Source organism: Phragmites australis, chromosome 3 (genome assembly GCF_958298935.1).
Source record: "Phragmites australis chromosome 3, lpPhrAust1.1, whole genome shotgun sequence".
Classification (NCBI taxonomy): domain Eukaryota; kingdom Viridiplantae; phylum Streptophyta; class Magnoliopsida; order Poales; family Poaceae; genus Phragmites; species Phragmites australis.
Window position 1 is genome coordinate 4,387,960 of NC_084923.1, and position 18,006 is coordinate 4,405,965.

The following is an 18,006-nucleotide window of genomic DNA, read 5'->3' on the forward strand; positions in this document are numbered from 1 at the left end:
CTGCTCTGCACATTGTACGCCTGTCTTTCTCTAGCATAGACTCAACTGACATCAGTACATAACCAGTCAACCAGAAGCTAGCTGGTTTACTAGATGAACTCCTGATCTCAGGAAGAGCCGGAAACTTTAATTGCACCGACAAGCTAGCTCCTAACAACTACCAGATCAATGTACAATGAACATCTCGGCAGTTAGCCATGCGAGACGTCGCTGTTAAGCAATGGGAGAAAAACAAGGGGGGGACTTGCCATGGTGAACCAGAGATTCAAAGCCGTGGTTAGCAAGTTCAACATGCGTATGATCTGTGCCGCCCGTGCCATGTTTGGCAGGATCACTATTCGATTATCCTCTGCCATTGCCATTTGCTAAATCCCCGGGCTGGTGTATCAACACCATGAAGTTACTATCATGATGCTGTGTTAATGAGCGGCTCAACGGCAGCAACTGAAAGAAAAGGTTGGATCAAAATCTGTAGATTGAAAAACTTAGTTCGTAAAGTTAATGCGAGTTGCTACTGTAGGTTGGTAAAAAAATAGAACCAAGCAGTGCTAAGCATTCAATGATACAGCAGTGAATGGAAGATACACTTCCATAACAATCTGGTGAGCTGTGTCCTCTATGAGATCATTGATTTTCAATACACTTTGATGGAAAAAGCAGACAATCATCAAATCTGACGTCACAAATTGAGCAGATATATGCCATATATTCAGATATCTCATTGCATCCGCAAGGTCTCCAAAAGTCGTGTTGTTTGGTTCAGTACAACATGGAAAAGTGTCTGTTCCACCGAGCATAGAACCTACATTGTTTTGCATCATGTAAGCTACACTACACATTTTCATTTTCAACAATCTGTTCTAAAAGATACAAAATAGTTGCTCATTGCTAACAGACAAACTACAGCTATGGTCTATTATTACCTTCCAGAGAGATTAATCACAAGTCATAGAGCTGCCGTCTCTCTTTGTTCAGTCGTGATTCTTCGGAGCTCTCGCAAATGGCTAGTTATCTCCTGAACACATTGTACTCCATCATTGCTACATCTAAGAGAACTTAGTATTTGCTTGAGAAAATTCTGATCTGCTTCAAGTGCCTCGAATCTAGCATTCAGGAGAGAAACTTCATGTTTAACACTTGACATAGAACGAATTCTGTCATCGTCTAAGTGGGAACATGAAGCAGGTTTTTGGTTCTCAACAGATTGATTTTCATCATTTTGTTGAGAAGAAACCGATTCACCATTCAAGTGTTCCCGAGGCAATAGTGAAGTCCCCAACTCTAAGTTTTCTATATATTGGTCACCACACCTTGGGTGATCTCTCAGTGGTCCGTTCTGTAGACTATCATTTGCGCCACCCAAATCAAGTATATTTGTGGAGGACATGCCAAGTGTTTCCTCCAATCTTCGTAAGGAGTCCAAAATCTTCGCCTTTTCATCTTCAAAATCAAACATGGCATGTCTCATGAAATCTGAGCCATCCAAGACTCCAAATGCAATAGCTCCATCAATAGCACCAAAATTTCCAACTTCAAATGGTCCATCGTGAAGCCTGCTCTGGCTCTCAAGTTCAGCTTCCAGGTCAAGTATTTCCTTCTCCCTTTCCGTAAGCAAGTCATTTAACTTCTCAATTGCTTCCTGGTCATGATCAGCCTGCTCTTCCATCATCCTAAGATACTGCAGCGCCTCCATGTGCATTGCAGCCTTTTCCTCTTGCAATCTATTGATCATAGCCATCGCTTCGCTTGCTGCCACCGCTGAAGCACTCCGTTCTGCCTCAAGCTCCTTATAAAGAATACTCAGTTTTTTCTGGTTAAGATCAGCCTGCTGCTTCAAACGCTCAAGAGAACTTTCACCTTCATCTTCACTAGTGGTATTGACATCAAATGGCTCCAGATTTGAGTTGTTCCTCTCGAGAAATGATGCCATACCAGTAGGATCATATTGTCTGTACTCATCAATCTGTGTGCTGATTCTGGGGCTAGTAGCTGTCTCGCTCCAAGGGCCATCAAAGCCTCTTGCAGAAGACAATTGTGACAGAAATGTCTTCACTTCTCCATGAGTTTTTGTATTGGTGTCCCTAGCAGAGATTATTTCAGACAAACGAGGAGATTTAAGGTAGCCTCTATTGGCAGAAGCATTTTTCATGATGTTGTTGCTGTTGACATGAGCGTCTGCACTTGAGCTTGTTCCAGCATTTGCGGAAGCATCAAACCCCGTTGCAGCTTCCTCATCAGGGCTTCCTGAAACACCCTCAAAAGGATCGCCGACTTCCTCCATACCAACAAGAAAAGCTACAATATACATTTGACATACTCAGAAATACTTCAAGTTAGATAAGGATGACAACGTTTTGGATAACATACATACTTTTGTGTTTTGGAAGTTCTGCACAAACTTGTTCAGGCATAGCCTTCGACCGCATGTCGATGTTGTTGTGATTTGCATGGACTTGACTCCAGTTGATTTCATCCAAACCATGCTCAATAGCACGATCCAAAGATTTTGCAGCGTTTCCAACGTTGGTGCCACTAGATTGACTGCCAGTATCTCTTGCAGTATTCAGTGGTTCCATGGACCTTGTCATAACAGTATTATCTATAGGAAGCATTGACAAGCTGTTGGTGCTGGAGATAATTGGTTGCACCTGCACATCATGACTAGAGATGTCCTTGGGTCGTTCTCTAGCTCCATGAGGTACTGAATTGCCATCATCATCACCATCTGATATGTGGATCTCAGTTTCAGAATTGTGGCGAACCTTGAGCTTTCTGTAACCTTCATTAGGCAAGTAATCAGAGCCGTCATCTGAAGAATGCCCTACACTTGCCATGGTTATCCTTCTCTCTTTTAATTTGCTCATATCATCATCTTGAAACCTGCCATTTGCAGCCGCAGATAACCTGTGTGAATTACGTGTCTTATTGCACGGCACTGAACAACAAGAACACAGCTGCGTGTGCCTAGATCTCGACCGAGAATTCAACTTCTCCTTAACATCCATGTTTGTCAGGTTACCAGGCTTACCAACCGAGGCAGTGGAAGAAAGGAGGCACCTTTCACATAGATCATCAGAGTGCGCAAGCTTGTTGTGACTCTGGCAATACGACAAACTTGAAATTTCCAACCTGTGTGCAGCACAAACCAGTTCTTCAGAGAACCAGACCTTGCCATGTAGAAACCGATCCAATCTCGTGCACAGCATACATGGTGACTGGAGCCTGCACATGCGTGCGAACCTTGTGGCCATATATGACAGCAGAGCGGTCACAAAGAGCATTATGATCAGGCAGCATTCGCTGAAGGCATGCCGCAGCACGGGCCAGAATTGCCGCGAAAAGTCCCGCGATCTTGCTCGAGCTTTCGCAGCCATGAAAGCTCAACGCACCCCCTACTTGCATGTAGATTGCTTCAAAATCTTTTCTTTCCTACGAAGTTCCCATCAGTGAGGCACAAAGATACTTAAACCACACCACATTGTTGATGAGGAAACAGCAGTGCTAAAATCATGGTCACCCATGCTGATCTATTGGTCCAAAAGATGAAACCTTCCTCGCAGAAACTTCCCCAGTGCGGCAAGAAGCAGCAATTACCAGGTTGCTCTGAACATAGACTGGGTCTTTCTTTCGCATGCCAATTTTCATACAAATAGATCGCAAGAACCCTATCTTTCCACCCAGTTGGAGCACAGAATCCAGTCCTGCAAAAGCGCTGCGTTAATGTAACATTCAGGGTTTCACATCGACACCTGATTGGGGTATTTCGGAACTTACCAGTGCAGCAAATCTTCGACCAAGAAGCTGCAAATCTTTATCCAGATCTCCAAGTTGGGAATATACCGGCAAGGTAAAGAACGAAAACCGTACACTGGAATCAACCAAATGTCAAGAAACGTGAAAAAAAAATCCCCAGAATTTGGAAAAATGATTCTTGGTTGCAGAGAGAAGGCAAAATGGTTCTCCCTCTCTCTCTGTAGAATTCGAGAGGAGAGAGAGGGAGGGAGGGAACAGATGTCCGCCGTCTCCTTCCTAAACCCCGCATTTCTCTCTCTAACCTTTGCATGTGTTGCGAGGTTGAGAGATTTAAGCATGGCCTCTCGTTACGATGGGTAGAAAACCACCAAAAACTGAAGAAATAAATAGCAGGAAGAATGTGCACTGAAAATTAGATCAACCCTGTGCTCGGGAAAAAAAATCAACACAATAGTGATTATTTCAGGGGATGGACAAAACTCAAAAGCCTCTACATCATGATGCTACTTCATGCAGATGCAGTAGCTATTGGTGCTACTGTGATAGGCGTCGCCTGGATTTTTATTTATGACTGTACTGCAAAAGAAATGAAATCCCATGGTGTGTATCGACCAAAGTGTGGACCGGGCAATCACTAATGTTCGGTACCCACCTATTTGTAACAAGATTTTTTCAGAACTTTTGTAGAAATTTTATAGGACATAATTCAACTATTATAGGAGTCCAGCAAAATTCCTGTGTTCCAAGCATGACTTAAAAAAATCCATTTGTCACTGTGCTCTAGAACATAAACTATGCAAATATTTAAGTGTGTACGAAAAAAAATTGTGTACTAAAGCCTAGGATGATACGCAGAGGAAAGCCACGTTGTGACTGATGGCACCTATTCCATCTAAAATTACCACTGAACATAGGAATGATAAATAGTAATTTTGTGAATAATAACCATGCATGCACCCCTCGGTTTAGATCTGGCTTCGCACCGATAGTGCGGTTCATACAAGGTTCTCACAAGTGATCATCAGAATGCTTAGGCCATGCTAGATGAAGCTTATCATTGCAGACACATATGTCCAATTGAACGCTGCGCCCATACAGATTCTAGCATATGTAAACTCTACAACCTTCCGTTGGAAATTCCTGGCCTGCACTGATCAAGAACTCTCCCATGAGTCCCTGTCATAAAAAGAGGCAGCTAAAGCTTGGCACTGTTGCCCATCTTCACACGGCCATAAAAAAAAAGAAACGAGAAAGACAAAAGATAACCAGGATTAATTAGTTGAAGGAAAGGATTAGTACTGCGTATTCTTTTTTTCACCGCATCCCTACTGCCGGCTGTTTTCCCTCTCTTCCACACCCCGCACAAGCAGAAAAGCTCTCTTTGCTGCAGCAGAGGCAGAGCAGGTTGCTGCATGGCCAGTTTCTTAAACGCTAAGCTTGGAATCAAAACAACTGGGCAATGCAATGCAACCCAGCGCGACGCAGTACGACGTGCAAAGCAAAAGAAATCCTTTGCTTGGGAATAAAACCATGTACCATGCATTGTCGCAGGCCTTCTGAAAGGCCTTTTTCAGACGCTTAATCTGCATTACTTCTGCCAGCGCAACTATTAAGTCTTAGACCAACAAATTATAGATCTGATTCTGTGTGCTTATACTCACTAAGAAGCAGTTGCCCGTTTGCCATCGTCCGAGACTGTCCTTATGGCGGCTAAGAATTTCGGCGAGTTGCTGGTCATGAACTCATCATAGCTCTCTGACGTGTTCATGCTGGAATACGTGGCTATAACACGTTCAGCGAGGTGAGCTAGTTTGACTTGAACTGAAACATATAATCAGCTTCCTAATTAGGATGTACGGTTTGGATTTGATCTTCATGCAAAGATGTAGTGTGAAAGCAACGACAGCGAAACGAGCATCCTGTATGAGTGCCATAAGGCTGTGCAAAAGCTAGCACCGACCCCGGCCCGGCGATAACAAGCTTCCCTTCATGCATATAAGTTCAGTCCATATGAGAGCTCTCTCTCTCTCCACACACACACACACACACTATGAATTCAGATGAACTCGCTGTCGATCTCTCTCATATATGGCAGTTGAGGGGAATGTTGTCTGGTCGGAGACCTAACACCGCGGATCGATGGCGCGTCACGGTGGATGGTTTCGGACCAGGCTTCATTCCCCCCAACTCAATTGTTCTTCCTTCTCCGAACCGGCCGGGACGACGGTGATCTTGTCAAGGAAGGACCTTCGACAATTACGTAATAGACATCAACTGATGCTAGATTGGACCGGCAACACCGCAATTTCTTTTCGGTAAGCGTTTTCTTGATCCTGTCATCAATTGGCTCTGATTCATATTCGACCAATGAATCGATGAAATTGCAGTGCTTCCGGCTTGGTTTTCCTAATAACTTCACCGATCAGCTTGGACTCTCCGATTCTTTGGTCACGTTAGCTCCAAGTTCGATGAAATTTCGGAGACAACTCTCTTATATTGGTTCTTTCTGTTACCACGTTGGCGTTCTTAGCCGTAAGAGCCTGATGCATGGCTGATGTTTTCTTTCTATTCTTTTTCTCGTGTGGAGAGAGAGAGAGAGAGAGATTAGGGCATAATATGCACTATAAAGCCTCTTTAGCCTGCGTAATTATAGAAGCTTACAGTAACATGCTGACGAAACGACAGTAACAAAATCACAGATGTACAGTAATAGCACATATTTTTCGCTGCTAGCTTTACTAGGTGGGCGTGGGCAATGATGATCGCAAAGGCTTCGGTTCGTGTCGTCCTCGTTACGAATCTTTCCGATCATGGAAATATCGCTTCCAAGATTTTCAGTAGCCTTCGTGTGTGGCAACTGAAGCATCTCTGCAAAGCCCCTCATGTATATTGCCATTTACATTCAACGAGCACCTCAGTAGCCTTCATGTTGCCGACACCGTTAGGTACGGTGGAACCGAACCACCTACTCACGCAAAAGCCCCTCATGTATATCTCCATTTACATTCAACGGGCTTGATTCCGGATTCAAATAACAAACTTAGCCGTCTGAACTTAACCTAAATTACAACTAATCTTGCTAGCTTAGTAGTGAGAGCAAGGGTTTGTTCATACCTCTCATTGTTCGAGCCCTAAAATTGACTTGGTTGCTAGCCGCAGTTTGTCAAACTTTTCATGCCAAACTGTGGCACATCACAATTTCTTTGGCTAAGAAATTGTATACCACAAGTTAGACAAAACATGACAAGAAAGTGTGTTTATGACCGGTGGGATAATAGGCTAAGATTTTGTGGCATGCCAAAGGTGTCGCAGCAAAGCAAACACAAGCCTAAGTTGATCAAACCTCTTTGCCAAAGATATGACAAAGTGTGGCTAAGAACCAAACACTACCTTAAGGTCCTAAATATCTAGATCAATTGTGTGTATGCGCATACAGTGGCATACACACAATTGCAATGTTGTGTGCACGTACATGTCATCACGCAATAGAGGACCAATGACACAAGAGGTGGCCATTTTCAAGTTAATTTAGTTGTATATTTACTAAGGGGTTGCAATGTTGAGGGGGGGGGGGGGCATGGCCCCTATGGGCTATAACTAAGCTCCACCACTGTGCACATATAATGTGGGTGGGATGTGCATCCTCCCCTGTAATATCGGGAAAGGCTTTGAACTGATCAAATTAACCCTCACTAACCCATCAGTGTCTAGCAGATAAGAACAAGATCATGAGAATGATGTGAAGCACAGTAAATAGTGTACCTGTTAAACACTAGCGTATCAACCCGTGCGACTGCACAGGCTAAAAATTTAGCTTACGGTTGAATTATAGATATTTGTATTAATAATGGTTGTATGCTAAGATACATTAACTATTTATATTTAAATATTAGAATATAAAATATAAATATAATTTTTATTCATAATATTGGAATCATGTTTATTATTTGTGAATAGATCTAATTTATAATTTTCATTTTATGTGTTATGCAAATTGATTTTTATTTGTTTCTTGATTTTTTGAAATTATTATTATTTTAATGTCGTCACCGTATCTCTTTTTTTTTTTGGAAATACATTATAAATTCTTTGATATTATTTTTGTGTGATAATCCGTAATATGTTTGTATTCTGTTGTTTTGATTTTGTAATGTTTGATTATAATTGATTTGAAAAAGTGTGTTGATTGCTAACGTAACTAACTTGAAGTTTGCTAACGTAATTTTATTGGACAAATGATATTTGCAACAAAAAAGGGAAGAAAAAGAAGTAATCTTGGAGCTGGACTCTATGATTTATTTTTTTAATCTTCTATATTTTTTCATCTGGTTGTTGATCTATTGTTACAGTTAGTCAATCAATTAATTCAACGGTCGGATATTTTGCTTTTTTATAAGAATTTTTAGAATTTTCTTAGAATTAACGTGGAGGCATCAAAAAGAGCCTCCAATTAATAAATATAAGATAGCACGCAGTGGATGTGCTGGTCATGCAATATCAAGAATGTGACCTTACAAGAACAGTAGTTTGATAGTAATGTTGCAAGGAAAAAGTGATACCTTGATACAGTTTTTCTGCTGGACTTTTGACCAAAGAAAATTTCGGTGGATGATCAAATTTCTTAGGAGCAATGAGGATTCAGGATCGCAACTGTTCGGAACAACTTTTACGAGGACGTCGCGTCTCACCACGAGAACTTTTCGAAGGTACCATCATTTGATCATCGCACAAAGCATTCCGATTGTACCATTTTTCAACTTCAAGTTTGAGCAAGTACCTTTTCCTCAGCATCATGATCCCCAGCATGTGTCTGCAAGCCTCGGTTCAGGTTCTGCATTGACATTTGCTTACGCCTTTATGGGTTTCTAGTCCATTTCTCTGACTTTTTCCGAGTGGTATCGTCACATGTTCTGAATCGACATCAGTACAATAGCCTCATTTTTCTTAGTCATCTAGAACACCACTAAACATGCTTGGCCTGTATTAATTTACATCGTAAATGAAACATCGCCTGAATTGCTTAAGCCTTTAGCAAACACTGCCACTCTGTACATGCATAAGCCGCTGATAAACTATCTCCTGCGGTTGGGGCAGGCATTGGCGAAGTGGGAAGGATCACCGCAGGTAAAGCAGCAGCCGGACACGGGATCGCCCGTTGCCGAAACGAACATCACGCCATCAGCATTGCCGCCTCTGCCCCTCCGGCCTCGCGCTTGGGCGCCGCCCCTCCGCCCTGCAATTGCAGATGCCTGCCTGCTGCTACCGCGCCCGCGGCGGCTCCTTGGCATAGCATTCTCCAATTCGTCTTCCCATCTGCACGGCAAACGAATTTCAGGTGAAAAGGGAACAATGCATAGACAAGTCGCTATACTTCTCCATGAAAGGATTCAGACCCAACAACTTTTCATTTTTTTTGAGAGGAAACAGTAGGGAAACCCCTACTGTGGTAAATGTATTAGGATATATATAAAAGCTACAAAAGGGGAAAAGGTTCCAACAGACTGTACAAGGCCGAGGTGTCCAAGAGGTAAGAGCACGAACTATACAATAGAATTTAGCTAGCCAGAGATAGCACAACTTTTCATTTTCGTATACTTCATAAGCTATTTAACTTGATGTAAGCCTTTTGATCAGTCAATTTATGAGCTCATGTCAGTTAGGGGATCTTCGATGACATGGTAAACAAAAGTGACTGGGACGAAACAAAAATTTTAAAACGTGAAAGACATACTTTTACTCTCTTGTTCAAAACCCATAAGCTGTTTGTTCAGGGTACCAATGCAAAGAAGCTATGCCACCCTTATTGAACCAGCTACAGAAGATATGATATGTACACGCACGCACAGATTCAATTGTATAGATCAACTAATTTTCCTATTACTGTACCAGATGAATATGCACGCTGCAATGTAACACTATGTAATAAAGGTGTTCAGAGCATCACATACTTAAAGAAGCCGCAGTCTGGACTTTGACATTTATAGAACTTCCTCCCCCTGTTAGCCTCTGTATTAGCAATTCGTGATATGCAAGGTTCTCCACATGAAGTGCACAGCGCCTGACCTGCATCTAAATATAACTCAAGATTAAGTCAAAAGCTTTGTATATCAGTGTGGAATGAGTAGCACATATATCTGATTCATTTCTTGGGTTTTAGGTGTGGGTTGAACGGAAACCTTGAGATTGCATAACCGGTTGGTTCACATTATTAAGTTGGTCTGCTGGACGAAAATTAGTATGTAAATCCTGCCTTGAAGCCCCCTGCCTTACACTATTTGGAATCTGTCCCCGTGCTGTGAAGTAATACAATCATAAAAATAACTGAATATTTTAGAAACGATAATTGCACCCGTTGTTTTAGAAAGCGGAACATGGAGACAAATAAAGGTAGAACCAGCGAAACAACCATCTTATTTAGAGCAATAGAAAAGATAAAGCTGTATATGAAACTGAGAGCAAAGAAGAATATCACAAACCTGGTGCTGTAGTCTGGTTACGACTTCCAAACCTACTCATCTCTATAAGCTCTAAGAGTATATCACCACATCCACCAACGCAGCCTATCAGAGTAACGGAAATGTATCTCAAAAAATGGCCATAAGCATTAATGGATAAATTAACACATTAACTATGTGCAGTTATGATAATACTACCGGATAAATCACGCAGCATCGAAAACCATTTTCCGGCCACAAAAGCACAAAATAAACTAAAGTGAGCATGGACAAACATTGCATTTAGGACAGTTTACCTAGGTGTGGAATATCCCTCCGACAAAATTTAAATTGAATCTTAACAGGACCTGTGAGTGATAGAGTTGTCATATTATTTGAGAGAAATGGAAAACAGAAAAACCAAACAGAACAAGTCAGGCTCCTGGTGTTATATCAACAAATGGAAACTAGAGATGACCTGGCGCGCAGGTAGGACAAACTTGATTAGTCACAGCAGCTTCTGAAAGAGATCCTGGGAGCCATACCACATTTCAACACTGAAGAGTCAACAAAGCTATTAATATCAATATCATCACTGAAAATCAAATATTGTGCCAGTGGCACTGGCTGTAGTTAAGCATGCTGTTCATTAGCATGATAAGGCAATTTACTTCTATCAAAAGAATACTCACTTGTGGATAACTTTGGCACCCAACCATAAATTCACCAGTCTGGGAGAAGAGAAGCAAAGCACAGCATGAACATAGGGTGATGGCCAATTTGTCTAGAAAAGAAAGAAAGAAAGAAAGAAAAGAGTCATGGGGAGACAATTTACCGGCCTTCGCTTCAGCACCATTTCAGATTCATTGCACGCACCACATGGCCTCACAACCTCTATCAGATTTTGTGTCTCGTTTATAGGCCTACTTGACCTGCAAAAAGAATATCAAATTTACGCTAGGAAATCATAAAAAGTAAAGAATGCCTTACGAATTCGATCAAACACCTAGCAAAGAATGTCCCCATTGCATCAAGGAGCTTCACTTTGTTCACCCTTGCCTGAGTTGCACCAATGATCACCATGCAGTCAACTTAGGGCATATAAATTCAGAGCAACTCATTGGAACTTCAAATAATTCAATAGGTGAGAAGACTGTAGCTTTGCTTCTTTTGCTATGGCTTTAATACTACACTTCTTTTTTATTGTATCATAAAATACAAGAAATTTACAACTTACATCAAGAAAACAAGCCTTCATCTGCTGCAAACAACTCTCAAGTACTTCTGATTTACTCTTTGTACCCATGCTAACTGATTTCATATCAGCTTCCATCATTGATTTTAGATAAGGCTTCCAAAGCTCATACCTGAAAATAGTGTTTGAGCAAACAACCATATTTCATCCAAAGCTCATGCCTAAAGTTGGGCGCCGTACTAAGTTTATTTTCCGCTGCTTTGTAATCTTCTTTTAGATCCTTGGGTCATTGATGTAATAAAGTGACGTTGTAATAATGGATATTGTGTCTGCTACTCACTTATGACGTCACTACGTGTATGTAACTTGATCCTGGCATATATGTAGTTTACCTTTGGTTTGGTCTTAAAACCGGGTGTGACAATAGAAAACAACACAAGTATGGAACTAAAACTAATCGCTGGTCTCAGATAGACATGATTCATATTCCTTCCGGACAAAGAAGGATCAAACCGTGTAGAATTAAGGGGAAAATATCCAGCTCCCTAGTGCTGGAATGGGAAAAGAAAAGCAGCCTGAAGGGAAGGATAGCTAGATGATGGGTGCAAATCATTAAACTTAAAGTTCCTCATTGAGTTTCTACTTTTCTGCATGCATTTCAGTTCTTTTGGGCTATAAAAATTTCACCCTAATACCCTGCAAGAGCTGTGTGTCAAATGATTGTATAAAATAAACTTTGATTTCCATGTGACTGTTTTGAAAAAAAAGGTTGGAGCATTGTCTCTGCCAAAGGGTCTGATCTGAAGTTTTCAGTACAACCACCCTGCCTGAAATCACAAGTGTAGCCTTTAGTGCCTCCTCCTAAGAGGAAAATGACTTAAAATACCAGAGCTTCCTCAGTGCGCCGGGCACATGTGCAAGGATTGGAAACAGTTCACCTATGAGCAAGTGTCCAGTAGTGCTACCGACTTGAACTCTATGGCAAGCGGCAACCCGTGCAGGAACCGCCTGATAGTTACCCGAAAATGGTATGTACAGAGGAAGCTAGTTATGTACTATGGTTCTGTCCCCAAGGCACGAGTGAAGCCCTTCTCCGGTATGGTAAAGTGAAACCGCTTCAGAACAATAAGCATCAAGCAGTGGCACTCCGCCCTCCAACTGCTTAGTGGAATCAAGGTATAAAGTATAAACACACAAGGTTGTTTGACATATTCACCATAAGAGGCATACCCTGATACCCATAAACAGTATAATACAGCAAAACACCACGCACGTCAACTGTTGCACAGAATTCCCACATCAGCACATTCACAAGTGCCGAGCACAACCAACACTACAGACGCGGACACTAAGACACCACAGCAACTGCTAGAGCCCCACGTGCCAACCAATCAAATCGGACGCAAAACGCCTTCATACGCAGGCCACAGCGACGCGCCCACCAGCTGTTCGGCGAAATGCACGAGCGGGGCTGAGAAAGCGAGCAACATACCTGAGGAACGGACTTTCGGACGGGGGCGTGGAAGAGCTCGGCGGGGTCGCAGGAGTGCCAGCGGCGGAAGCGGTCGTCGAACTCGAGCTCCATGACGTGGCCCGTGACGGAGGTGACGAGCATGCGGCAGACCTGGCCTGGCCAGTTGAACTGGAAGACGCGGTTGTACGGGGACCGCCCCGCCGGCGACTGCATTGACCCGCGCGATAGGATCTCCGCCACGGACTTTGCCACCGAAGGCTCCTCCGCCACGTTTAGCACGCGGATCGCGACGCCACCGCTGGGATTCATCGCGGAAGGAGGAAGAGGGGCGCGGCGTGGGGTGGGGGCACCGGAGGGGAAGGGGCGGGAGGTTTCGGGATGGATTTTGGAATTTTTGATTCGGCGGAGCGGATTCGGTTAGGTGGGCTGGGGTTTGGAGTTTCACGGCCTAGGTGGCATGGATATTTATGGGCTTTTACGGCCCAGGAAGTAGTTTCCCTCCCGTCGAATCCGCTAAGAGGTGTTTTCTCCTTTGCCACTTTGATCCATAATCATTGATTTGAATGTGCTCATATTTTATTGATATGAGTAGCATCATGATCAAAAAGTCAAGTAGCAAGCCTAAAAAAAAAAGTCAAGTAGCAAGTCATTAATTTATTCCGAGCGTTGAAGGTGCAAGCGAAGCTGACCTGACCTGACCTGATCGTTGACCCAGGCAAAAAGGGTTCCAACGCCCTCCGTCGGACCAATTTTTTGGCATTGGCTGTGTGCTTGCGTGCGTGTATGGATAGCCGCCGATGCCCCCACGCTCACGTCCGCACCCACGTTAGTTCGTTTTTGTGCCCGAGCGCTGGCAGAACGCCGGCGTCCAGCGGGGTGAGCCGGGGCTCAATCCAAACAGCCTCTCAAGTCCTCGTCAACTAAAAGCAACTTCGTTAACCTCGACTCGGATCACGCGGCATCACCATCAACTAAGGGTGTGTTTGACGACGGCTCATTCGGAATTTGCAACGAAATCGAGAGATTTGACATTCGCCTACAGAGCCTTGTGGCGCACGCATAGGGGCGACGACGATAAAACCTGCTCACAAATTTTGTGCTACTGCTCTAGATTTAGTCTAAAAAAACTTGCGATAAAAGCTTATAAAATAGCATAAACAATAAACAAGGATCTTATTATGCCTCAGAAATGTATTGTGCAAGAGATCCTTCTGTGAACTTGGCCACGATGTGCCTTCGACTCCTATTATGCAACGTCAACCTTGCAAACATTCCACATGGCACAAACTGTTGAACGCGTCGAAGCTTGAACCCCAAGGAAACCAACACGGAGGTCATTTTAGTTTCTATGTAATCGAAGCCTCAGCATATACAGCCTCCAGCTCCTTACCTTGGCACCTCACTTGATACAGAAATTCAGAAGATATGTTCCAAAGGAAACAAGCTCTGCCTCTGGCTCTCATTTTCTACCTGATCTTCAGCGCGCAAGCCACCACAATCGCTGCATCACGGATCCTGGAGGAAGATGCCGACTTCCATGAGTTGTGATCCATGTACAGTTATGATAAGCTATTCCTTCATTCTTTTGATTCAATGTTATTTTTCCTGCTCTTCTGGAGCTTCATACTGAAGGGGACATATTTAGCCCTCCAGTCACTTTTCTTTCTTCCTTTCGTGCAGCAGTTTTGCTTAGCCTGCATGTAAAGTGATGGTGTAAGTTTGTATATATGACATTATGTAGATATTCTGCTGACTGTTGTTGTAATATGATACTAGATGAAGTATAATGACATTTTTTCCATGGTTCGTTCTTTCCTTCTTACCATCCCTGGTTTCAAATGAAATCCTCCAGATTTTAAATTTTGAAAGTGATTTACTTTTCTTATTCAATTGTAGCAATACCCTAATCAAAAGGGTGTAATTTTTAGCTCGTAGCTCTTAGGATCATTAAAGCAGTGGAAACCATCACAAATTAAACTTAGTGATTTTGTTCTGCTGATCACGATTTCTGAGCAAGAAGGAGCCCCTATGTTGCTGTTTGCACTAGAAGAAACATCTCTAGATGAAGCTTGTCAAGCAGAGCAATACTTCAAGGTGTAGCACTAGATTTGGAAAAACAGAAAGTACCTTTCTTCTATCCGATTTTTTTTTTTTTTTTTGGGTTTCTTTGACCCCATTGATCCTGTTTTTTCCTATACAAAGGGCTCAATTTGAGAAGATAATATTTAATGAGAACAAGTAGCTTCATAATCAAGTAACATGTTTCTTATTCTTAAAATCTTACCGCATCGTGGAATCTGTAGATCATAGTTGTAGCCTAGACAGTACAATACTTTGTGTAGTCTCTCTCATCGAGTAATGGAGTTTCAGTTATGTCCCTTTTTCCGAATCTGCCCCTGAACAAGAATGAACTAATCAAAGTGCAGAAATAAATTCAGCAACCATAATAACAGATTGTGTCCAAAATGCAATTAACTGATAACATACTGTTCAACAGATATACAAAAGGCCTGTCCTCCTTATAAGATGATTTTAAAAGTAGTCCTAATATCCAAACTGCAGCACTAAGACCTAGCTTAAAGGCAACTCAGTTTGTAAAAGGTACAATGTATGTGGAATGGAGGGAACATATATCTGCTGAGTAAGAAGAGTACCTGAGAGGCTGAGAGGTTAAGGTCTTCTGTACTTATTCAGTACCCTGAAAACATAAGCAACGTTCCTGGATCTTGGTGGAGAAAGCATTCCCACAACACAAAGTTCACTTACATGGAACCTTTTGATTCCCTTGATTTCCCATTTCCTGGATCAGTATGACGGTACCAAGTCGCAAACCACCGAAGTATGAAACGCCAAAAATAGCAAAAGAAACATGTACAGAATAATAATTTTATTGCTTGGTCCAGCAAAAGACAGCACTGTTTCTTGACGAATCGCACTCAAGTAAACAAGGCATCATGCATAAGCAAGATGATGTTTCCATGCTTTATGCTAAAAATTTCACATACTCACCTTCAAGGCTTCAAATCACAAATATCTGTTGGAGGTGAGAATTCCAAAGATCCCACATTTCTCTTCCTTAAAGTCCAATATAGCAGAAACGATAACCCTCAGAATTTGTCATCAGGAGCAAACCCTCTTTGAAGCATCTCATCATGAAGCTGAAATGCCTCCTTTGAGTTGCCAGCAGCAACATGACCATTTATCATAGACATGTATGTATATCTATCCGGTTCGATTCCTCTAGGACCCATTTTCTTGAAAACCCAACTAGCTTCTTGCATATTACCTTGTTCAGAAAACCCGTTTATAAGCATATTATACGTGACAACATCAGGTTGAACCATTTCCTTCTCCATTATGTTAAACACATTGAAAGCTTCGTGCATATTTTCTTCTTTAATATAACCATGGATCAAGGTGTTGAAAGTAATTAAATCAGGTAATATGTTATCTTGCCTCATCTTTTGCAAAAACTGCTGCCCCTTTTTTACATTACCTGACCGGCAATGACCCTTGATGATGGAATTATAGGTCATGATGTTTGGTAAAATGCTCTTATTGACCATTTCATCCAAAAAACCATACGCATCTTCCACTTGTCCCTTCTCACAGTGGCTGTCTATCAGGATGCTGTATGTAACATGATTGGGGAATATTTCTCGAGCATGCATATCATCCCATAGTTCATTAGCTTTGCCCAGATCACCTTTTCTGCACATTCCATCAATCAAACTATTATATGTCACAATGTCTGGCCTCAAACGCCGGTGCAACAATGTGTCAAATAATTGCAATGCTTTCTCTACATTACCCTCTCTGCAGTACCCATGAATCAAAGTTGTGAAAGTGCATAAATCTGGTGGAACCCCTCTCTCCTCCATCTCATTGAAAAGTTCTTCTGCATCGAGCAACCTGTGCTGTTTACAAAATCCGTTCAACAAGGTATTGTATGTTACCACATCTGGTAAACACCCACAACCAACCATCTCATCCCTAATTCTCAGAGCCTCCGATGTTGACCCAGCCCTACAAAACCCACCTATGACCATTGTGTAAATCACACCATCAGGCAGCAACCCAAAACCCTTCATTTCCCTCAAGTATGCCGCCGCATGGTCCATCTTCCCTCTCCTTGTGAACAATCCAATTAAGCAACTAAAGCTGACCACATCTGGTGCAACACCACGCTGCCGCATCTCCTTGTAAAACTTCACTGCCTCCTCAACCTCCCCAACTCTACAAAATCCCCCAATCAAAATATTAAAACTCAGAACATCCGCTGCAACCCCGCTTTTGTCCATTGCCCTGAAAACCTCCCTTGCTTTGTCCAACCTTGCATTCCTACACAGCCCCTTCAACACTGAGTTGTATGTCACGATCCCAGGCTGCAGCCCCTTATTGGCCATCGAATCGACCGTTGCCATTGCTGCATCCACATCCCCGGCACGAAATCTGGCATCAACCATCACATTATGTGTAACCACATCCGGAAACACATATCTCTTCTCCATCTCGGAGATGACAGTGTCAACCTTATCGAACTCTAGGGTTTTACAGTAGTTGTGGACCATGATGTTAAGCGTGTAGGTGTTTACCTCTGAGTTGGAGGAGAGGACGAGGCTGTAGGCCTCCGCGGCGAGATGAGGCCACCCGGCCCTGGAGAGGGCAGCGAGGAGGGCGTTGAAGGCGGAGGCGGGGACGGGAACACGGTGGTTGAGGAGGAGGCGGAAGGCCTCGAAGGCCTCCCGGGGCTTGCGGGACTGGGTGTAGGTGCGGATGAGGAGGTCGAACACCTGCGGCTGCGGCTGCGAGGTGGGGGAGGAGGCGAGGAGGGAGGAGACGATCTCGCGGCGGGACGCGCCGCGGCGGCGCGACATGCGGAGGAGGAGAGACTGGCACTCGGAGGCGCGGCCGGCGGCGGCGGCGGCCGTCGCGGCAGCAGCCAGGGCGGCCGTCGAGGGTCTCCCGCCGATTCCGCCGAGGTCTACGCCGATATTTGCGGACGAGCGTTTGGTGGTTTCGGTCGCCGCGGCAAGGCGAGAGAGGCGACGTGGAATCGCCATTAGCGACGGCGAGCGGCGGTGGACCGGAGTCTGGAGTGTTCTGCTTTGCGTTTTGGAGTGGCTGTATCAAGCTCGAAAAGCAGTAAA

The 18,006-nt window shown here is 43.3% G+C and overlaps 2 protein-coding genes and 1 pseudogene across 5 annotated transcripts; all 3 read right to left on the bottom strand.

The window, feature by feature from the left end:
* Positions 1-919: 919 nt before the first annotated feature.
* On the bottom strand, positions 920-3,665 carry LOC133910905 (myosin-binding protein 1-like). Its single transcript, XM_062353143.1, has 2 exons — positions 2,372-3,665; positions 920-2,295 (listed from the first exon to the last, which is right to left on the bottom strand). The coding sequence occupies exons 1-2, from the start codon at positions 3,372-3,374 to the stop codon at positions 947-949; spliced, it is 2,352 nt and encodes a 783-aa protein (XP_062209127.1). The 5' UTR covers positions 3,375-3,665; the 3' UTR covers positions 920-946.
* Positions 3,666-8,560: 4,895 nt separating this feature from the next.
* On the bottom strand, positions 8,561-12,715 carry LOC133911657 (DNA topoisomerase 3-alpha-like; annotated as a pseudogene).
* A 1,290-nt stretch (positions 12,716-14,005) lies between these two features.
* LOC133911656 (pentatricopeptide repeat-containing protein At5g01110) lies at positions 14,006-17,983 on the bottom strand. 4 transcript variants are annotated; one of them, XM_062353996.1, is made up of 4 exons: positions 15,866-17,983; positions 15,511-15,656; positions 15,141-15,252; positions 14,006-14,550 (listed from the first exon to the last, which is right to left on the bottom strand). In XM_062353996.1, exon 1 carries the CDS (start codon positions 17,917-17,919, stop codon positions 15,964-15,966), a length of 1,956 nt encoding a protein of 651 aa, XP_062209980.1. In that variant the 5' UTR covers positions 17,920-17,983; the 3' UTR covers positions 14,006-14,550; positions 15,141-15,252; positions 15,511-15,656; positions 15,866-15,963. The 4 variants fall into 4 exon arrangements, with proteins under 4 accessions (XP_062209980.1, XP_062209979.1, XP_062209981.1 ...); XM_062353995.1 differs by adding an exon at positions 14,984-15,048 and having other exon boundaries at positions 15,511-17,983; XM_062353997.1 differs by having other exon boundaries at positions 15,141-15,246; positions 15,511-17,983.
* Positions 17,984-18,006: the final 23 nt, after the last annotated feature.

What these genes read in the sequence shown, in the direction of transcription:
- LOC133910905 (XM_062353143.1), bottom strand. Translation starts at nt 3,374, where the DNA reads ATGGCTGCGAAAGCTCGAGCAAGATCGCGGGACTTTTCGCGGCAATTC. An exon ending in AGAACTTCCAAAACACAAAA is followed by an intron (nt 2,296 to 2,371) that starts GTATGTATGTTA and finishes TGTATATTGTAG; the next exon opens with CTTTTCTTGTTGGTATGGAG.
- LOC133911656 (XM_062353996.1), bottom strand. Translation starts at nt 17,919, where the DNA reads ATGGCGATTCCACGTCGCCTCTCTCGCCTTGCCGCGGCGACCGAAACC.